This window comes from Numenius arquata, chromosome 6, assembly GCF_964106895.1.
Source record: "Numenius arquata chromosome 6, bNumArq3.hap1.1, whole genome shotgun sequence".
In the NCBI taxonomy this organism is placed as follows: Eukaryota; Metazoa; Chordata; class Aves; order Charadriiformes; family Scolopacidae; genus Numenius; species Numenius arquata.
The window spans coordinates 7976406-7999738 of record NC_133581.1 but is presented as its reverse complement, the minus strand read 5'-3'; the positions used below and the strand labels follow the sequence as shown (position 1 = coordinate 7999738).

The 23333-nt window shown below is 39.6% G+C and overlaps 1 protein-coding gene across 1 annotated transcript in view; it reads right to left on the bottom strand.

Moving 5' to 3' along the window:
- The window catches only part of BEGAIN (brain enriched guanylate kinase associated), a 149997-nt gene that overhangs the window by 54935 nt on the left and 71729 nt on the right, over positions 1 to 23333 (bottom strand). Inside the window, exons 3-5 of the mRNA XM_074149429.1 lie at positions 19615 to 19704; positions 5055 to 5216; positions 3428 to 3484 (exon numbers count right to left, since the gene is read on the bottom strand). Coding sequence (XP_074005530.1) covers positions 3428 to 3484; positions 5055 to 5216; positions 19615 to 19704 — 309 coding nt within the window. The remainder of the gene's footprint in view (positions 1 to 3427; positions 3485 to 5054; positions 5217 to 19614; positions 19705 to 23333) is intronic.

Genomic DNA, 23333 nt, shown 5'->3' with positions numbered 1-23333 from the left:
GTCTGCGCCGAGGACAACTGCTTTGTGGGCATAAATACTGACATCCCCGTGAGTGAAACTCCCCGGGGTACCGAGGGTCAGCCCAGACTCAGGGCAGTCATTTCAAACATGTGTTGCGAGCCTGGAGGAAGTTTCAGCGTCACGTACTTTTTACAGAGCTGCTAAGCAGAGATTTCCTCCTAGTAAGGAGATCTGTGGTAAAGAGCGCTTGCTAAGGTGGTGACCCAAATGGGCTGAAAATCTGTGAGACTTATACTAACCTACAGCTTGGTCATTACTCACCAGGTCTCACAGTGCTATTGTGTAAATGTCCAGGTGACTTAAAGGATTGACTGGAGTTTATGGATCTCTGCATCTCCGCGTTGTCCATGCTCCTGTCAGATGCAGCATTTGCTACTAAGCCTCTGTACAGACATTTATTTGTGCAGCTCTAGGTATACTTGGGATTTTCACAGCTGCTTCACCGGAGTCAACACAACAGAAAGAAATCTTAGGGTACCCTGTACCCAGCTTTTCATGGCAAAGGAGAAGGCAGAGACGATCTTGGTAAATCAGTGGAAGCAAGGAAGCTTAAACTGGCTTTGCGTGCAGACAGCTACTCAGCACAAGCAGAGTTATGTTTTGCTGGTAAGGCTGCGTGCTATGGTGTGGGGAACAAGGATTTAGAAAAATAAGATCAGGCCTGCTGGGTGAGACCAGAAGTGCTTCAGTATCTTTTCTGTCATGGTCTATAGTTTTTTCTCTAGTAAAGCAAAATAGAACGGGTTAAAATTGCTTTGCACCCAGGCAGCTCATGGCTCGAGTAGAGGTGGTGTAAAACCAATGTAAAATTTTAGCACTTGCAACCTCCTGAAAATTTGCACGGATTGAAGAGCATCTGCATAAATTCCTGAAAGAAAAGGGGAAAAAAATACTGGTTGAGGGCTTTTCTAGGTCAGGCGTCTCCGTACCTCAGTCTGTTCTGTAGTGTCGATGTAAGTGGAAAGCTCAAGGAAGACCCTGTTCCATAAATTTGAGATGATGAATAAAACCAGCAGTAATTGCTACTTGGATATCTGGCTTATGATGGTGGCAATGCATCACTGGGTTTGCTCCTCAGCTTCTGTTGACACTTTTTCTCTTGATATGGATGACTGGAAGGTTGGTTACCATTAATATAATTACTCTTGGATGGCAACACTTCCATGACATAGATGGTAGAGGGTTTTTGTAAGAGCTTAGCACAATCTGCTTCTCTGCTTGTAACTTCTTTTGTCCTTCCCCATAAAATTTTCCCCTGTTGTATGGTTAGGAGAAAGTAGCCCACAAATCCTGGTTCTCTAACATATTCATTTTGCACTGAAAAAATTGACCACCTCCCAGAAAAATCAAATTCAAGCTAAAGAAAACATCCACAGTAAGTAGGAAGCTGAGCTTCAAAAAGTGTTTCTATTGAGAACAGTGTGCAAAGGTAGTCAAAATAACCACAAACACATGTACACATACACAAGCACATACACATGCACATATATGCATAAAACCCAAATTGGAAATCCACTGTGCCAAAAGAAGTGTCAGCAAATGTGGGTGGCAAGGAGAGAAATGGACCCAGAAATATATGGAAGAAAGTGTTAAAGGGATAAAACAGGAACAGAGTAATCAAATCAATTTTTGGGAAAAACTGTAAAATAAAGGAGAACTGGGGAAAATTATTCAAATTTGAAAATGATCAGACGAGCAAAACCCTGTTTGCAGGAAAAATACACCCAAATAGCTTGAACATTGTGAAGTATGAAACATTTTAATGTTGTAAATCTGGCTTCTGTGTAAATAAAGCAAAGAGTAGGTTAGGTCAGCTTCACTACCCTGTGAAACTGCTATAAGAATAAACTCCTGTGAATCAACAACTTATTATAATTTTTTGATGGCATTTTGTGTTGTTCATATTATTAGGTGATACTCATGTGCCTCCAGGTGCATATAAGTGCATGCATTAAATGCATGTTTAGATTCTTGCCCAAATTAGTACCTAATGAAAAATGTTCTGACCACATTGAACATTAGGTGTCTGTGCTCTAACCTAGAAGACAACACACACCTCTCTAAGACTGCAGATCACCACTAAAGAGGAAGTCTGAAAAAGCCTCAATTTCTCTGCTTGCACGCAGTCTCAAGCCCTCTTAAGGCCATGACATATATCTAAAGTAAAACACAGGTTTGGGCTGACTCTCTCTAAAGAAGAGAATTTCACTCAGACCGCAGTTTAGCTTTAAAGAGTCTGTTAAAATAGTGACTTCTTGTTCAAAAACCCTTTTCCCTCTCTGTTATCACAAGTTACTTCCTTATGAAAACAGGAGAGTTTTCCCCACATTTATTCCAAAGCTAACACAGCTAGGGGATTCCTGTTCAGAACACCTCTTTAGTCCACCAAATGTTTCACTTTTGGTGAAACAATTATGTGTGGGGGCTAATCCAAGTGCTAAATATATGCTTGTATGGGTTTATTTCTCGTGTCTTAAAATAACTCTGCTCTCTGGTAAAAGCTAGGATGAGGACCTTGCCAAGTTGTTACCCAGGGTGGGGTCTCAACGAGGAAACCCAAATTGAATTTTGGAGTCCAGTTTCCATTCCAAGATTGGTATTTGAATTTTTTTTTCAATTTTAACTTTAAAAAGCAATGCTGATCACGTCAGATAGGGGATCACTATGACGTATATGAAATCCCCCATTTCACTGAATTTCACTGAATTTCACTGAATTTTTTTTAGAGTTGGAAGGGACCGTATAGATCATCTAGTCCAACTCCCCTGCTGAAGCAGGATTGCTTAGAGAATGCTACTCAGGACTCCATCTCAGTCACTTTTCAAAGCTGAACCTATGCTTTACAGTTAATATTTTCAAACCTACTCAGCACTGCCCTGTTTTTGCTCCCACTGGAAAAAAAAGCAAAAGGCCACTTCTAAATGTAGAGAGGTCAAAAACTTGAACATCAACCCACATGAGTGATCTCCTTGCCTGGTTAAGAGAGAGGAGGCCTAGCAGCAACATAGGCAATTCTGGATAAATTAAAACAATAAAGGCTTTTGGAAAGGAGTAGAAAAGGATAGTCATTCAGCCCCTTGGAAAAATTCTGCACTTGACAGTAATGGAAGTTTAATAACAGAAATGTCTTCCAGTACACAAGTGGGATCTTGTTGCACAGGGCTTATTTATTGGGGGTGGGGGGTGAATTTCTTTCCCTGTGCAGTGAATAAAGCAAGGGACACATTATTGAAACTAATTCTAGTTCCTAGATTTTCCCACATTGATTTTCCTCTGTGACATGTTGCTGACACGCTTTTGGATGACAGTTTTGTTTCAGACATTATCCTTCTCCAGGTTGAGAAATCTAGTTGTTCAACTTGTGGTATGCCTTGCTATTCTCAATAGAAACATTTTTAAAGCTCACCTTGTGAAATATTTTGGGCTTCCAATATGATTTGTCTTCGGGGGAGTAATCACCTGCCTGAAATATAATTTTTAATATAAGTTTTCTTCATAATATGGTACAATGTTCCATTAGAATATTGGAAAATAATTTCTACTAATCTGATGTTTGGGTATGAGGGCTAGACTTTGTCATGAGCAAAGAAAGACTGCCTGGCCTGAGTTTTGAAGGGTGCTTAACTCATCAGTGCCCAATGAAGTTGATATGAGGTTTCCTTCTGAGTAGGAAGCCCCTTTGTTTTAACAGAAATGGGATGGTCAGCCCCTCTGCTGAATTATGGCAGCTGTGTCTGAAATAATGCTTGAAGAGAGTTCCAGCATTCCCTGTCCTGTAACGTATTGGAGCAAAACTACGTCAAGGGTGAAGTTACTTTAAATAGCTCTGCTCTAAATGAAGTGATAGGAAAAATATTGTTGGAAAGAAAACAATATGGAGAACTGCTCTTTATAGATGTGTGTAGATTTCAAGACCATAATGATACCTGCTTGTTTTAGCCTTGTTTTAAGAAGCCTCCCCAGTTAGGGAAACATTTAAGTAATAAGACCACACTAGGATGTTTCCTAATTTGAGGTCTCACAGCCTCATTCTGCATCAAATTTGCATAAAATGGTTTGGTTGACTCAGTTTGTTGGTGGTTTCTGTCTTTGTTTTGGTTTGGCTTTTGCCTTCTGCAAGGAATGAAAAATATTTCTTTGGGTATAGCCCTGGAATGATTCGTTATGAATTTCATTTTGACTCATCCAATGAACTAAATCAAACAGTTCAATTATCTACATCAGTTTAGGAAAGTCCTCACAAGAAATGCAGATATATTCCTGCATAAATGGGTAATGGTAGGTTCAGAAGTTTTGCAAACAAATGAAAAAATGTATATTAAGAATCACTGATAAATTTAAAACTTAATCAGTGCCAGGAATTTCGGGAGTGCATGTTTATAATAATTTGTCATTAACTGGGCTCCTGATTTGCAACAGCACTGTACCACAGCTTCAACGGTTTTAAATAATAGGTTTACAGTATCATTCCATTCTACTTGGGATTAAAACGCAAACAATTTGCTATAGCATAATGTGAAATGTCATAATATTATTTGAATTGAACATAGTCTCAGATTTGAGTGATGGAGGGCCAAATTCAGTTCTCTTGTATCACTGCAATGTAGAGTAAAACCAGAAAATACACAGCCAATTCATTAAAAACATTTATCTGTATATATATATAATATAAGTATATATATGTAGTGTGTTTATAACCTTTGTATGTGTAACACAATGTGGCACTAACCCACATGTATGTTTACACAGAAACAATGTCATATATGCACATATATAGGTATATTTCCATTTGCATATATACTTTCTATACAGAGGCATCTTACATATCACATGTAGATAACTTAATGTAGTATGTAATACATATTCAGGTAAGTGAAAGGTATATATTCAATGTGAAAACACAATGCATAATCAATAAATAATAAATGATCTATGCTTGAGACTATATGCTTGCATTTTTACTTACACGTCTTTAACACAGTCACTTGCAAATTCCTAATTACTCTGTTTATTTCAAAAAGTCAGTTACTAACCTTCTCAGTTTTTCAGTTACTTTTTCAAGTTCCTCCTGAGCACGTCTCAATTCTATTTCAAGATACTGACGTGTAGAATCAAATTCCGTTTCAAGCATTTCCAACTTATGGGTAGTGTACGATAGACGCTTTCGTAATTCCCCCTTCTGTTCTTGCAAAGTACTAGAAAAACAAAGACCACAGCTGTAGAATTTAGCTGCTCCCAAAAAGTATTTTATGATTCACTCTTTGACCAGTTCCCTAGTGTATAGGTTGGCATTAAGCCAGGGAAGTGTGCTTAATAATTTGTTTACTGCACTTTGAAAATCTTCTGATTTAGACATTTGACTATCTTCCCATCTGTCCTTTCTAGTGCATTTGTTGCTAGTATCTCATTAGCCATAATGGAATATTTTGTGAAAGAATCCTCATTAAAATGCAAAATACAGTCTAGAGTTTGGTTTCACACAGGACCTTTCCTTTAGTGATATCTTAACAGACTAGGACTGAAGTAGCAGATATCTATGGAGCAGTAACTCTAAACAGACTATGCAAAAATATTACCTTGCCAATAATCCTAGTTATAACACATTTTGTGGAGAAAGAAAATTTTGTCTTCTTTGATTCAATTTCCACCCCAATCCCTGGCCATAGAGCTGCTAGAGATGTTATCATTCAGTATTTCATCTGGAGAATGGTAACCGATTAATATAATAGTAATTTTAAACTTATGAATCTTCCCAGACTCAGGTGTGATCCCTAATTTTTCACAGTTCTTTCACTAATTGCCTTGTGCCCTGCTTGTTAGCTAGCTTCAGTTCCGCTCTTTAACAAAACAAAACCCTAGGCACAGAATTTGGAGAGGAAGGTTTTCGCTTTGTTGTTTTCTTTTTATTTTAGAGATGACATAAGATAGTGTAAAGCCAGGAGATCCAAGAAAAATTTTTTATCATGAAGGTCAAAGTGCTATTTGCATCCAAATAACCCCTCTGGACATGGAACGATGAACCTGGGGATCCTTCCCTTGTTTTACTGGAGCTCAGCTGTGTGACTTCAGGCCAGTCTGTACTTGCCTCAGTTCTTATCTGCACAACAGATATCTTTTATCCGTGTCTATTTAGTTTGTAAGCTCCTCAGTCTTCTAGCGTGTTTGCCAGTTGCACAGCAGGACAGGGTTCCAGTCAGAGCTGGTATCTCTGGAGGTGACTGTAACTTGTTTCAAATACTGAAACCTCAGTATTGAGCTGATCTCTTGGCTTCAGGTGGGACCTCTGAAGCACTACGGAATTGGACTCTGCCATCACCTAGAGACAAAAGTGCTACCACATGATGCACTGTGAATTGTCTTGCTTCTTTTTAATAATATGATAAAAATAATTCTTCATAAAAGAATGGAAAATCTTGATTCCCTTTGATGTCAAGTGAGTACTGCCATCAGCTTCAGTAGAATAATGTTTGGGGTCTTTAATTAGACAAGAGAGTTGGGAACAACATGCCATTCTTCAAGAAACACTTATTTGAGCTGTCCTCAGTGTTACTGCCTTCTCGACAAACCGCAATAGGAGCTTCAGTAAGTTAGTGGAAAAGCTTTACAATTGATCCACGCTGCTTAGAGCTGGGAAACAGTCTGATGTTTTGCCAACACATTGCTCTATTTCAATTACACATATTGCGTGGTTACAGTTATACTTAGATTACCACTTGTAGTTATATTCTTTTAAAATAATATATTCTAATTCAGACATTTAATGCAGCTCCAGTTAATGCAATCATTTGGTTATTATACTTCAGTTGGTGAATAAAACCCCCAAATTGTCTAGGCAAATGAGAATCTGAACCTATGTTGCTCCTTTCTGTATGTCCTCATTTATGATATTATCACATTGTACCATCTTTCACTTTGTCTGCTTCTTGCTACTCATCTGCTCATCTTGGAAAAGAAAACTGGTCAGTTTTCCTTCCCGTAGCCTGGCAACTTGGATTTTCTTCTATGAGGTGGGAGTTACAGTGTCAAAACTGTTTAGAGTGAGAAGAGATTTGATCTCAAGCCTTCTGCTGCTCTAAAAATCTAATCACTAGGATTTGCACAAAAAGTGGACAGTAGGTTCTCCAGCTATGATTTTGGATAAAAATCCCCAGGCTGCTGCTCTATGCTGGACAAGTGCAGTCAATGCAAGTTAAGCCAGATCAGGGGCAGCTACAACATCCTGCTACACTGGGGAGATTTGGCCACAGGCAGAGTTTGACCTCTGGAAGGAAGAGGGGCTGTAGGGGTATAAATATAATAGAAATGCCAGGGATGTTCAAGTCATTGATAGCTGGAGAATGCTTGACGAAAGAGGAAAAAAGAAAGTTAATGGCCTCCGATAACTTTGTATTCTGCTTCCTCATGTAGGTACTTTCTTGCTCTGGGTCTCAGTTGTGTGAAGATTAGCTAGGAGCAAAGCACCTGAGTCCTCAAATGAAGTTGCTTCTGCATATACCTCTTTGCCTAGACCTGTCTACGTGGGGAAATGTGGGTTCAAAATGTGAGTCCTGGAAAAGAAGGAAGGAAGGAAGGAAGGAAGGAAGGAAGGAAGGAAGGAAGGAAGGAAGGAAGGAAGGAAGGAAGGAAGGAGAAAGAAAGAAAGAACGGAATCCTGGGCTGCATAGGGAAGAGTGTGGCTAGTAGGTCGAGGGAAGTCATTCTCCCCCTCTACTCTGCACTGGTGAGGCCACAACTGGAGTATTGCATCCAGTTCTGGGCTCCCCAATTCAAGAGGGACAGGGAACTACTGGAAAGAGAAAAAGAAAGAAAGAAAAAGAAAGAGAAAGAAAGAAAGAAAGAAAGAAAGAAAGAAAGAAAGAAAGAAAGAAAGAAAGAAAGAAAGAAAGAAAGAAAAAAAAAGAAAGAAAAAGAAAGACAGACCCCAACAGGGAAAGCACTTAACTATCAGCTTTAATATCATTATTTAGCCAAGAAAGTTCTTGGAAGATAGCTAACTTTAAGCAATGATACGATGAAACTTGTGCTTATGATTGGCACAAAATGAATTTTCCTGAGTCTGGGACTGAAACCATGGAATGGGTACGAATAGCTGTAACACTGAGAGCAGATTTCCCAGGATTCCCAGAACAGTTTCAATTTCTGCAGGACTTAAGCCTTATCTAGATACATTCCTGGTTTAAGGTAAAGCCTGTTGCTGGTTTAAGGTAAAGCCTTGTTGCTTACAGTTATATGTGAGCAAACACCTAAGAAGCAAAGGCAGGGAAAGTGAGAGAAACAGTAGGAAGACGAACATACAATGTGTCAAATTTAGTATCTCTAGTAGCAGGATTAGAGGCTCAATTTTTGTTTTATACAAATCTATTTCATGAGCTTTTTATTTTTTTATTTTTTTGCATTTCTCATTAAACAGATATTCTTCCTCTGAAAACCTTCTCCTTACTGTTAGCTTCCAGTGGTATTGCATAATTCTGTGTCTGAATTCTTTCCTTAGGCTGTGTTGTATACTTTCTTCTTCTGGAAGTCTGGGCTTTTCATAAGGCACGCTTAATTTTGTTGTGTATCTCTGTAAATTTGGTAGGGGTATTTTAGGGTTGAAAAGAGGGAAAAAATAAAAATTAAAGATATGGAGACATGAAGTCAAGCATTTATTATTTTCCCTTTTCTCCAAAGCAACCAACTCTACAAACTAGCTGCGTTTTGTTTCTGCTTGCCACATACCAGTTAATTACAAAAGTTCACTGCACAATTTTTTTAAAGTTGGTTAATCAATACATTTTATTTCATAATTTATCTTCTCTGGCTAGTCAGCCCTCACGGTTCTTTATTACGTATCAAATACATTTTACATATATATATTAATTATATAGTTAAAAACTAAGAAAATAATTCAATGGAAAAAGTACAGACAGGAGAAAGGAGATGACTTACTTGCAAATAAATAGTGGTCTTGGGAAATCTGGTAGTATTATGTTTTAGAAAACACCTAGATTTTGTGAACCTCTGATAGCTGGGAGGAATTACAGGACAGGATGCAAAAACCTGTAGACTAGGAACTTTTGCATAAGTGGTTGTCTGTTTCTTCTAATGATCTCCAAAGTCCTGCTCCTGTGACAACATAGTCATTACCTATTTTGCTTTGTTATAGTATTTCTCTAAAAACAATGACAGTAAGTACAATATTAAATATTTAGACTAGTGAAAGAAAACCTCTCAAGGGAAGGTACTATAAAGGTTATTAAAAACAGGTCTTCAGACTTTCCAAAGTATTACATTCACCAATTAGCTCTGTTTATGCTCATTGAAAATATAAAATAGGTATGAAAACATATATTGGCACAGAAATTTGTGCCCACAAACATTGTAATGCTACCAGTAATTGCCGGGTTTGAATTCTGGAGTCGCTTCTTGCTGGGGAATTTGAAGTCCTCTTCCCTTGGGCAGTGCTCCTACAGAGACACAAAGCCTCACTGTTGCATCCTGCTTCTGGAGTTGATCCTCTGCAACAATTCAGAGGCTGTTCAGGGGGGGATATTACCAGGTGGGAGTTAGCACTACTCAGGCTCTATGTTTAGTGAAAAGGGTTCTATTTTATAGGAGAAAGATGAGAAGGCTGTGCAGGCAAGTTCAAGTACCACCAAATACTTCTGGTATTTTCCTGGCATTAAAATTTTGCCATGCCAGCTTGCACAAGAGTTGAAGCAAAGAGATGTTTGCATTCTTGGTGTCACCTCTCCCTCTCCAATAGACCTTTGTCCAAAAAGGGTGGTCAGTGGCCAAAATACATATATTTTTTTCTAGATGTTCCCACCAGTCTGTACATCAAGCTGAGCATTGGTGCCACTCTGCACAGCTTCAGCCCCAGGGAAGGATGTGCAGGTCGATGAGCAGAACGGAGACAGACGTTTGCTTATCTCAGTCTGCAACTGTTGGTCAGGATTCACCTGCAGTGCTGGCTGGAGAAGATCCAGGTGAACATATTTCCACTGGAGCATTTCAGGCAAAGCTAAGATGCCGTGTGGTGATGGCTCTATTCTGAGGAAGGTGTGCTAGAGAACAAGCAGGTTTTCATTGTACCTGTCTGATCTTCTGCCAGCTCATCTGCCTGGCAGATGGCTTGATGACAGAGGAGTGCTGGTGTGCAAAGTTGTGGCTGTTCAGCTGCCTGAAGGCAGGAGGACTTCTAGAGCTTATTCTCCTTGTACAGTCCATAAAGAGGATGCTCCCTGAGCTGCTACTCTCTAAGAATCAATGTCTATGGGGCTGCCCCATTGGTGGAACATCCACCCACACCTCCACCTGGCTGGTCAAACTGCTTCAGCATCACTTTCACATCTGTCTCCCACATCAGGGCTTTGCTTTGTAGATGGTTCTGCAATGTTTTTTAAAGCAGGAGCAAAACCATTCTTTGAACTATTGAAATTCTCCCTGAATGGACTGATTATGTTCCTTCACACAGCTCTAGCAGTGAGTAAAACAAAATATGATTAGTGGTGTTAGGAGGGAAATTAGCAGTGAAAGGAATGCAAAATGAGGGCAAGATAGACACCCATGTCAAATATGCTAAAAAAAAAAACATATCAAAGGTTCTAATTTCTGGGTATTGAAACAGAAGTTTTAATGCAGCTGTGAAATCCTATGTCAAACTAATTGCATTTTGTGAGTAAACATCCTGCCTTGCAAGAAGGAATGTGTAAGTAGGGACTAACCTGGTCAGGGGTTTGGGGCTCTAAGTCTTGTATCAGGCTTTGCCAAATGTGCCTGGTGGTATGCAGGTTGAGTGACTTAAGGCAAGACTGACCTGACCAGAAACAGATGTCAATACTGCTGGTCAGCTCTGGATCCCTGTTCTTAGTCGGGCATGACGAGCAGGCGCTATCAGAAAGAGATTAATCTGACCTATTTCAGAAGCCTACTTTTAGATGAGGTGACGCAAATCTGGAAGTACCCGTTTCTGTTGATTACAAAAGGAATATAGTCAAGTAGCTCAGACGTAGACAACCGCATCTCATCAGATAACTCCCCCTCTTCCTGACTCAGTACTGTGTGTATGAGATGAGGTAATAGTGTTGCCTTTCTTGTTTGCTTAGAGTATGTGGAGGCCCGCAAAAAAAAGAACTGCTAAATGCTTTTAAAGTGTTTATCAGATCTCTTTCATGTCTGCGATGTCTCACATTCTCAAAAAGAGCTTCATAGGATCAGGAATTTGGGAGCACTGAAGAAAATTTAAAAAATATATATTCTGGAACAGAATTTCAAAAAGCACCTTTTCTTCTTCCACCCTGTGGTTTTTATCTAGGGAAAAGTGAAAAACAGCCCTGCACAGGTGCTTCCTGTGAAAGATTCTGAAGAGCAAGAAAGGATCTCTGGGAAGGGCCAAATGACCTCCTGTGAGCCCAGCCATGCTGTGCTGACTTAGGCCACTGAAGACAGCCAGGAGCAGTGACGTGGTGGGCAGCCAGAGAGCCTGGGGACAGGTTTGTGCCCTTGCTTTTCTGGAATTGCTTTCCCACCAGTGTGAGGCTGCTGTGGATCTCTGCAAAGAGATGGCCTGTTTGGCTCGAGGAGGGTAAACATCCACAATTCCCGGTTTTATTTCTGATCTTTGAAAGGAGTCTATCATCACAGGGATGAGGACAGTCAGCCAGGCAGGAGGCAAGGCCCTGGGGGACCTCTTCCTGACATGTAGCTCACACCCCAGGGAGCAGCAAGCTGGGGACAGAGCTCTGCGGACATTTGCAGCTAGCAGAGATGCCAACAGGTCCTCAGTGCCACTGCCTTGTTACTTAACGGAGCTGGACTGCATCACCAACTTAATCTTGGGACTACCAGGGAATTTTGGCTTCAGCAGCTCCTGCTGATCCATGTCTGGTGGTCTGGATTACCCAGGACCTTTTATTCCAGCACAGCTCTGCTGCTGGTCACAGGGCACGGCTCTGGCATGGGTCACACTAGATCTGCCAGCTGCCCAGGGTGGACATGGCACAAGAAAGGTCCCCAAACCTCAGATAGGAGGAATAGCTTTGAGATGATATTTATGTCATTGAATCTAACCCCCCATCAACGTTTTTAGATTTGTTGTTGTTGGGAAATGAAGTCCAAGCATTTTACAAGTGTTTTCTAGATTAATGAAAGATCTTTAATGAAACAGTAATTGGATTTCTATGTTAATCAAGTTTTGATTATGTTACATGCTCAGGGTCACTGTTTCAAAAGGGTAATGGCAAAACTATTTTCCTTGCCTGCAGTTTTTGTGGCTAACCTTGCGCTCGCTCCATCTGATTAGGAGGGGGGTGGGATCAAATGGCAAAGTCTAGATACAGATTCTGAGAACACACCTGCAGACTTGAAACCAGTTTTATTGGGGAAATAGATTATGTTGCTGTAGCTCAGACCCAGAGCCCAGTCCACAAATCCCAATGCTCCTGTGCTCTTTATTCAGCAGCTTCATTTGTACCCAACAAATGCCCCAGCAAATGGTCTACAATAGGCATTTTCCTATAAGTTCAGGCTCACGCACACTCTGTTCAGCTCACCTATTTTTTTTCAGTTTTCCACCAACGTCTGTCAGGTTTGTTTTCACTACAGCCCATCCACCAAATTTCTCTGGTACTTTCAAAGAAGTTTGTTAAGTATTTGAAACTTTGCAGTATGAACAGTTTGCCTGTCAAATTGCATGCAGATCTTTCCTTCCTATAGATATATATACACACGTATACACACACATATATAGATAGATAGCCGTTTGAATTTTCTTTTCAGTACTCATTTTCAAAATAAACAACCTGAAGCTGGGTTTGGATTGTGAGAGGGAAGGCCTATACATATGTTGCAGAACAAATGTGTGGGTGATCCAAATCTGGATCTCAGATAGTTTCCAGATGACTGACGGACACATAAAACAAGTAACAGAGTCCTTTTCTTAGTTTCCTGGAATTCTGGCAGAATTAAACCAGAGAGGAGGGATGCTTTATCAGAAACATTAAAGAGAGTTGATTTGGAAGGGAAGTGGAAGATGTTTAGCAGTTGAGGTCTGAAGTCCCGTGGGACAGATCCTTAGCATAAGAGCCTCTTTACAGCACCTGGAGAGTTGATGTAGCTACCTAAAACAGAATTATTGCTGGATTTTGGAAGGTATCTTTTCTTCACTTAGGATGTGAGTACCTGACTGTTGTATAATTCGCAAAATTAAAAATTCAGATCAGGCAAGAGGTATTATATGGTAAATGTGTCTAAACTGTGCTGGGCTTATTCATAAAAGGTAGAAAAGAGAGATCTCTCTTAAAAATAAAACTGGATTATGTTTTGGTTATATTGACCTGACAGTCTTTCATTGCAGAAGGGGTGACTTCTATAACAAGTATCTGAAACCCACAGACACTTCTATCCAACAAGAGCGTTCAATACTAACCGTACTATGAGGCAATTAAGATATGAAAATTCAGTTACATGTTGACATACAAAAAACCCTTAGAGGACCAGCTGTCAGCACTGAGTTGTCTTAAGTGACTGCAATATTGTCTGTGGAACATGGTAAGATTTTTGAAATGTGCTCATAATAAAGACGTACAATTTGTCCTTTATTTAAAGGTACTATCCATAACCTAAGGCTCTGAACAGATTGAATAGAAATACCATGAATAAAATTACACCTTTCAGAAATAGACATTAAAGGTGTTTTGATAATTTAAATGAAGTTTCTTCAGCAGGCTATTGTGATGCCTTCAGAGTGCTGAAAACTGCAAAGGGCAGATGAACAGTGAGAATCCAGACATCATCCAGGCAGCACGTCATTGTGGAGAGCGCTAAGGAACCCAGGGTGCAGAGCAGCTCATGGAGAGGGAAGAATGTGGGCTTATGAAGACAGGCTGAGAGAGTTGGGGTTGTTCAGCCTGGAGAAGAGAAGGCTCCAGGGAGACCTTATAGCAGCCTTCCAGTACCTAAAGGGGGCCTACAGGAGAGATGGGGAGGGACTCTATCAGGGAGTGTAGCGGTACAATGAGGGGTAATGGTTTTAAACCAACAGAGGGGAGATTTAGATTAGTTATTAGGAAGAAATTCTTTACTGTGTGGGTGGTGAGACACTGAACAGGTTTCCCTGTGGATGCCCCATCCCTGGAGGTGTTCAAGGCCAGGCTGGATGGGGCTTTGAGCAACCTGTTCTAGTGGGAGGTGTCCCTGCCCATGGCAGGGGGGTTGGAACTCGATGATCTTTAAGGTCCCTTCCAACTCTAACCATTCTATGATTCTATGACTTACCATCCAGGATGTAGACTGGCCTGGTAGACACACACAGCTGTACTGGCCAGCCCAGTGCTGTGCTCGGCACAGGGCTGCACAGAGACTGAAGAGCTGAGCAAGCTCTCTGAGGACTGATTTAGTACTTCTGCTAACTTGATTTGGATCTGGAATCTTCAAAATACATTTCTTTTTCCTATTAACAAGATGACCACTTGTGCTTATGAGACACTTTTGAGGTTGAATACCTGAGTGTAGTTGGGCTGGCTGTATGTGAGAAATTAATGCAGCAAAAAAGCAGTGCTCATATTCAAAGGTAACTAAAGCAGAATGATCAGTGGAAGTAGAAGAAACTGTTACCATCTCTGCCTTCTTCCAGGCTGTCTCCTAGTGCCTCTGTTAGGCTCTCCCTAAAGTCTGTGGGGACTGACTGACTTCAGCTCCAGCAGGTAGACTCTTAGAGTCAGTGGCTTAAATGCAAATGGTTAGGTTCACTAAGTGATCCTACAGAAGTTTGAATAAAGGCTATCCCTGTTCAATTTATTTCTCTGTGTTCCTAGAAAATGAAGGGATGAAGAGGTGGAAAATAAGGGTGCAAGAGAAGAAAGCAAGCCTGCAATTCAAGGAAGAATACATGTTTTCTGACTCATTCTCTAGAGGTAGGAAGAGTATTCTTATTTTCTCACAGTAATGGAAGATTCTGCTCACGTTCACGCCCTACTCCAAATTGTCTGCACTGTCCAGATGTTGCCTAGTGCCCTGGACAACATCTGAAATGACTCACTGATGAAGCTGGGAGAGAAGGGAGTTAAATTCTGGCATGGCAAACTTCAGCCAGCATTTGTCCAAGAGAACAGAGATGTAACGACCCTCACCATTCCTAGGCATGAAAGGATCTTCACACTGCTTGCTGCCCAGACTCTTGACATGACTCTGGAAGAAGGCTCACCTCTGTTAAGAGCTGCTGGGTTTTGGCTTTCCAGAGGCTGATATGTTTGCATAAAACTTTGGGCTAGAAAAAAATGGTGTGTTACAATGTAGAGTTGTAGGGTACAAAAGGATAAGAAAAGCAGGAGAAAGAGCTGACTGTAACAAATGCATCTTGCTGTAACAAAGGCTACTCGGGGGGGGGGGGGGGGGGGGGGGGGGGGAAGGGAGGAGGGAGGCTGCCTTCCACAGAAAGTGATTTGAAGTTGTTGAACAGACATTGCCTGCTTTTTAACGCCTGGCAGAGTCCTAGCAGTCTGCACTGCATCTCACTAGGGAATCCAGACAACTAAGCAGTGATGAGAGAGGAGAGAAAAAAAAATAGAATGACTTATTGAGAAACAGAGGTAGCAAAATTAAAGGTAGATTTCAATTTATGATTTGGAAGCCAAAGAGAGCTCTCCAGGTGATCGAGCAAGCTACCTTTGGTTGCAGCAGCTCTCCTTACAGCTTTGAGTGGCCAGCTTCTAGATTGCTTTGGTTTGTAGTCACGGATAAGCATTCCCTCTGGAAATTACTGAAGTAGCCTGCCACATCAGCTCACAAGCTCGTAAAGTTATATTTTAATTGTGTTATTAAACCTTTCTCACTTTTGCTTTTGTCTGTTTACCTTCCTGATTCATCTGGACCAAGCTGTTCTGGAACAAGAATGTGGTTGCTCCTGAATTATGCTGTTTATTTGTCATAGGACGTGCAATGAGAATGGGTGAAACCATTCAGAAGCCCAGAAGCAAGCTGAAATTCATCTTACTTTTTCTATTAAAGGACTGAGGTTGGAGGTGGGGTAGTGGAGTACTATTGAAATGTGCTTTAACAGCAGGGAAAGAAGTTTTTTCCATTTCATTTGATATAAAGCATCCAGATATAGGCTGATGGACCGAGTTTATCATCTCTGTTCTCACCTAAGCTATTTCCTTCCTTTCCCAATCCTTTTCTCTTTCCTCTGATTTGAAATTCATCTTTGCCTGGTTCAAGGGGCTCATTTTGGTGGCTATCTGAGCAGTTCCCATCAGAAAGGTTATGCTAAGCTGTTGAAAAAATTAAATATATTCTTTTGGATCCAGGACCAGTCAGATAGAATTATTACTGGGGCTGAGGGGAGGAGGAACTGCAGATGCCACTGCTTTTTTCCTTTATAAGCAGTGACTATTACCTTCTTTTGAGTAAATTACTGCATTTACCTATATCTGCCCACAGTTGCATTCTCTTTTGTGACAGAAGTCATACAAGCCAGAAGCTCGTGTTGTATCTCTGACTTGAATCCACAGGTGCTCACCTTTAAAGCAATGCCAATACTTGCCAGATATTATTACTAAAGAATATAGGAGATAGATAACATTGCTGTTGCTCGGAGACACAGCACTGACCCCTCAGACACCTTCAGTAGCCATCAATGCAGTTCTACCGCAGTCTGTTTATCATTTGGTTCCCCCATCACATGCAGCTGTATGACATTACTAACACGACATGCCACAGAGGAGGCTCCAGGAACTTTTTGAAAGGTTTTCTGGCAGTAGAATAGATCATCGATTTGTTAACACAAGCAAACGGTTAAATGTAATAAATTAATAAATTGATTTAATGCATTGATTAAATAATACACCTTAGCCTGGACACACCTAAATTCTCAGCCATGCACATGTAATTCAGATTCTGAGGGAAACTGTTACTACACACAGACTCATGTATAAGGTGTTGAACAGGAACAATGAGGGCTACCGGCTGTTATGTGAATGAATATATCTTGCCTGATTATTTCAAGATATTTTTAGTTTCCTACAACAACAAATGATCCTCAGCTCTTTGATCAACTTCATATTACAGCAAAAGAAGAGAAGGTAAAAAAAGAGAAAGGAATTGCCATCTGTCATCTTTGGCTAATTATTTCAAGCCCTACCTTGCTTCATACACTGCAGCACACTATTTTAGGACTTGTTAACTAAGAAGTCTTCTACTCTGCAAGAGTATAAATGAGTTCACCTCTAGCAAACTTCCTACTGCTCAGCATGTTGTGCTGTCATTTCATACAACCTTCCTCCCAAACTAATGTCATGATTTATTAGTTCAGTCAAGTCTATTTTATCCTGCTCCCTCAGCCGAACTGGCTTTGCAGTGTAAGACTCAGTTTTGTTGCCTTTCTTTGCGGGTGTATGAGGAAGGAGAGGGAACAGGACTTCATTCCTCCAAACTCCTGTTAGCAGGCCAGCACCTTGGCATTAGCCCTTCTGTAGTGTTTGAAGTGAGACAGTAAATGAAGGACGTCTCTGTAAGTGTGGAGGGATGAAATCAGGCAGCAGGCATTCATCTGAAAATAAGCAGTATTTATGTGAAAAGCAATACGCAATGTGCGCCTTCAGAGGCGAGCCAGGACCTCTCTTCTTCCACCTACCCCGCAGGTGCAGCACCCCAAAGAGTCATGCAGCATGAAGAAACAGCTTCGTTTTCCAGACTTCCCCAAAAATTCCTTTTGTGCCCTGAGATGTGGACTACTTAAACACAAAATACATTTTTTTTTGCCTTATAACTGAACTACTTTAGCATTCTAGGTGAATTGATACTCGCTTTTTTTAACTCTCCTGCTGAAATTGTTGTTGCTTTCTCACTAGTTTTTTAAAGGTTAAGGTGCATCAGGCTGGGTAAAATAGAATCTATCCTCATTTTGTAAGTGGTGACAGTTGTCATACTCACTATCTTTCATTTTCACAAACAAATGCCTTTTTTTTTTCTTGTTCCATCAGCAAGCTGATGTTTTTCAATATAATTGGAAAGCAAGTTTCCAGATAAATTTTTAAAGTCTAGGTATGTTGAAACAATGTGATTAAGATGGGAGTTAATAAACAAGAAAGAAACAAGCAAGCTTTCAGAAACTAATAAAATCTCTCTATAACAATTTAGATCCTTTTGAGCTTTTTAAAAAGCGTGGGGAAATTAAATCTTTCAATGGCTAAAATGAAATGGCTAAATAGCCTGAGCCAAAATCCTGGACTTGTGCATTTTAAGCTTCAGTGTATTTGGAGATAAACTCTGGTATTGTCCTCCATAAAAGTAAGCTTATTTTCTTTCTAAAGTAAGAACAAGAAGTGGACGATGATGGGAGGAAAAGAGGTTTTTTTGAGAAAGCTCTACAGAAAGACTACTAAACATCATCCCAACACTCTGAACTTCCCCACAGGTATCCATTTAAAAATACCACATAAGATCAAACTCAGTGACTATACCGTGGATGTGCAAATTTGTTTCGATTTAAAAAGACTTCCAAATAATCAGTCAAATTGGAATCAGGGTCAAACATTTTGAAAAACAGTTCTACATGCCCTGATTATATTTTACTTCACTGGCTATCTCCTGGTTTTGAGAGACAAGCAGCAGAACACAGCTATTTTTGCATCAAGCTCATCTAACACCAGGTAAGCGTAGAGTGCATGTGCAGAGCCCCAGGGAACTGAAAAACAGGGATTCAAATCACTTTTCCAAGACTGTTGGTTTTTTTCACTCCATAGAGTGTAGACCGTGCCAAAAAGTACCGAAAGAATCTCACGTCTTTCTTGCACTAGCAGCTCTCTTAAGATGAAAATTCACACACATTATTCAATGAAAATCAATAGACCACAAGAAGGCAATCTAAAGCTTAGCCTGTCTTTATTCTTTTTTTATCTAATTAAGTTTTTACTGTGAAATACATTTCAATTTTTCATATGTCATTGAAAACTATAGGATCAGTGAATGACATTTGCTCTACATACCTGCCACTTGAAATAAAACCAAGCAACAAAGAACAAAGAGTAAATTCAAGAGAAAAGTAGAAAAGAATCTAAGCAAACTATGGAAAAATGACTCATTACTTAAACTTATACTATGTGCTTCATAGGAATGTAAACTAGAATCAGTCATAACTCCTCCATCCTTTAAACATCTCTGTACTATAACACTGAAAAAATCCTTTCTTCAGGAGACCAAAGATTAATGTAAACCTGATAAAGGAGAGAGAATACACACATACCAGCAATTAAGAAAGGTGGATGAGCTGCCCAGATAACTGTGGTATCAACAATTAAATTCAATGCATCTGTATTATAAGAACTATCTCTTTCAGAAAAAAATATTAATTGATAGTAAGTAGCTGTGGATTTTGAAGCTTCTTAAACAACTTTCAGTTTTTATACACATTAATAATAATTATTACAGGCTTGGCTGAGGCAAGCATCTAGAGTACTCTAATAAACAGATCTGCTGTCATTCCCCTAGTTCAGAAAACATAGCACAACTGTATGATGAGAGACTACAGACTGACATGAAAAAATGAAACATTTTTACAGACATCAGAAAGTCAGAAAGAAAGCATAACTTCACAAAACATCACTTTTTAGTTACCTGTCCCAGAGAGTAGGTGAAGATTTTGCGAGCCTGCCCTGGAGAATTCTAGGTTGCCATAGGCAGGTTGGCACCCAGGAATTTCGTACCCTGCAGCATGAATAGAGGATAAACCATGGCTAGGTATGGCTCATAAGACATACGAGTGATAACCTAGCTAGATTTGCTGCATATTAGTGAGCTATGGCATAATTTGGTACTAATTATTATTCAGGATATCTTACTTTAAAGCAGTATTAAAACTACAAAACAATGTGATGTTAAGGCACACACATTTAGTGATTTTCTCATATGGCTACTTTTGGTCAGAACAAGCCTTTAGGATGGACCTTATTATGGCTGTAAATGGATGCTACTCCATCTATTTTACTGGAGAAGCATTTGCTCTTAAGATTTGTGAATCAAGCCCTTATATTTTTGCATTGTAAAAACATCAGATTAAACAAATTTATGCTTCATTGAAAGAGGGTCAGCAAAATTCCTTCTGAGCACCATAGTGAGAACATGTTTAACAGTTTTAATTAAATCTGGGCTGAGGTTCAAGTTCCACATACCAGGTTCCATGCACATCTACCAGCAGCAGAACAATAGCTGCAAAATATTTGCTGGAAATGAAAAGCACACAGGGAAGCAATCTGAACTAGCAATATAAGATATGAATAACACACAGCAAATGCAGATCCAGAGCCCAGGAAAAGGCCAAGGAGGCAGGCAAATTAGCAATGAGAACTGTTGCCCAACATGAGCATCAAGCAATGCTGGTAAGGTCCAAAACACTTTGTTCAGTCCTTAGTCCAACAAATTCTCACTCAAGTCAAAGCTGGTTTTTCCTGAGTAAAATCTGAGTAAGGACTATGATATTTGCCCACGCAGAATACCTCATACAGTACTGCTGTTTTCTTTCGCAATATCAGAAATACAACGTATTATGCCTTGAAAGATAAAGTCAATAAAGATCAGTTTCTCCTCACTCAAGCACATTCATATTTGTGAACCAGAATTTTTGCATAAGCTTTCCCTGTGGTCAGTGATCTCTATACATGCAGAAAATTCCTCCTTCCAGTATTCACCATGAATTACCAGCAGGTATTGCAAAATAGGGATTGTCTGGACTGTGAACACATCTTTACATACACGGACGTGTTTCAGGAGCAATAGCTGTGCTACAATGAGCAGAAGAGAATCTCAGTATTTATGGGAAAGGGGAACTCTGATGAGTCTCTTGCTGCTGCTGTAAGTCCACCCTGGGATTGGCTTCATGTCAAGATGATGCTCTTTAAGGCACTCCGAGGAAAAGCACTAACTGAATTCCAGCACGTTACTCTAGTTGTACTGCTGAGTTGTTCATTGAATAAGGAAGTATCTTTTTTAAGTATCTTTTAACTTCTTCCACAACAGATTTAGATTAAGTATGTGAAGACTGCCAGAGACGACAGAAAAAATGAGGTGGCCTGAGGTTTAGGTGTCGTCATCACACAAATTTAGAGCAATATTAGCTTTAAAATCAAAGTGGAGGTGAGAATAAATCTCTGCAATCTGTAATACCTCGGTATTGTTGGTTCTTCCCTGAACTGTCAGTATTACTTTGGATTATGTATCTCTCACAGCTTTTCTGATGTTCTCAAACTGCAAATCTCATAATCAAGAGGTGTGTACTTATTTAATATATACCAATTCTACAGTACTTCACTATATATTTTCATTGTCAACTATGGGTGTCATGAAAACAGTCCATTGTAGGAATACAGATTTGAAAATGGTCTCTATCTAGGTCTCCTTTTTATATCTGCCTATTTTTAGGTGCGAAATTGTAAATTGCTCCTGAAAATCAGGTCTCTGAAATCGTAATTTTGAAAAAATCAGTGAATTCAGCCACAGGTTTTTCTAGAACCAGTGGAGATTTTTCAAACCAGTGCTTTTTGCATATTTATCCGCACTTCACTGAGAAATCCTCCTTAGTTGTTTTCTAATGAAATTACAAAACTTGCAAATTCTGAGATGGATGAAATGAAAACATTGGACTTTTCAAGCCCACAAAATTAGTTAAATTGGGACTCCTGGAGCAAGGAAGCCATTTGAGCAGGGAGAAATCTCTGCTGTCTTCAGATCCATTGCCAGCCCTCTTCCATTTAGTCTTAATCTAACCTATCTCATACCTTTTACTAATAAATAACAAATAGTTTTGCTGTAGATAATCTTGATAAAACATTTTAACGCTATGAGGTTGTGAGATGTTTTGACAGAGAGGGGAGGGGTGTGAAATCCACTTTAGTTATTTGCTCAGTGTTTTTCCTGACATCTTCTCAATAGTAAGTTCCGTGTAATTGCTCCATAAATGAGCTAATGCAGAGAAAAGCTCTGTGCTCTAAATGTGGTGGGTCTTTCAGAAGCTCCCCAAAGGGATTTAATAACATCCTGTCTTAGATAATCAGTGTCAGTTGTAGTCAGTCTAATCACATTCTCATATGCAAGGTTGAAAAATAATTAGTAACTGTAAGATTTATTTATTTGCCTGATATACAAACACAAAAATTAATTTGTCAGCTTCTGCAATTTACGTGGGATATTGTTTCATCATTGGCAAATCAGAAATGAGCAAAACATGCATACATTTTTGTTTAAAGCAACCGTACATTTTAAAGGAAACAAAACAGGAAATACTCCCAGTTCTGTCACTGTGCTGTTGCCCTTCTGAAACAACAGTTGTAAGAAACTTGTAAGTTTTGAAAATGATAAAAAACTTATTAAAAAGAATATTGTATAGTCACAGTATACAAGTAGTAGTTCACTACAGGAAAAATATCAGTCCCAAAAACCTGAGGAGAAAGTATTTCAGATTATCAAATTTTAAGATGACTTTTTATTATGCCGTAGCATGATAGAGTAACATTTTCCACTTCTTTTCTACAGAGCTTTCCTTATTCCTCACTGATGTGATTGAGACAGACTCCAGTGTCAAGTAAGGTTCGAATTTGGGCATACTCTTGTAATAGCCTGTGTTTCCTTGTCTTGTCCTAGAACATGCAGTATGTTACTTCAAATGTTGTCTGTGTCTCATCTGACAATAATCATGGAAGATACTTACAGAGCTATAGCCAATTTGAAAAAAAAAAAAAAAAAAAGGTGGATTTCTCAGGGAAACACGATCAACACTTTATTTCACTGTCTAGAGAAGAACAACTATCAATTCATCGGTTTTGGTGGCAGATGGTGATTGATCTGCTGTGCCTGGAGTAGAGTCATATGCACTGCTTTGTCTATTTAAGAAATAATGTTACGAGAAAAGTAAACACAATGCCCCTTATGCTCCCCTCTCCGTATGTCATAGGTGAGTAAAGTTTGTAGCATTTGATATGTATAAAGGCCCCTGGTTCGCTCGCTACTCTTCAAAAACACTGCTCTTTTGATGCTAGAATATACATGGGTATTTTACTAATACCAATGTAAATATGAATTATTTTTCTGGAATAACGTGTTTTTCAGAAGCTGAAGAATTTCATGGTTGCTCCTTTCTCCACTTGTGAGTGGAGGACTTAGTGAATAGCCTTTAGCATTCTCTAAGCAAAAGCCACCCCAAATCTTGCACCTGTTAAAGGGAGAAGGATTTTCTGTAGAGCAGGAATGTGTCCTGGTCTGATTTTAGCTTAAGCTCAGTGCTTTTTAAGACCTGAAAGGGATTTGAAAGTCACCCTTAAACTGGGTTGAGCTATTATGATTTC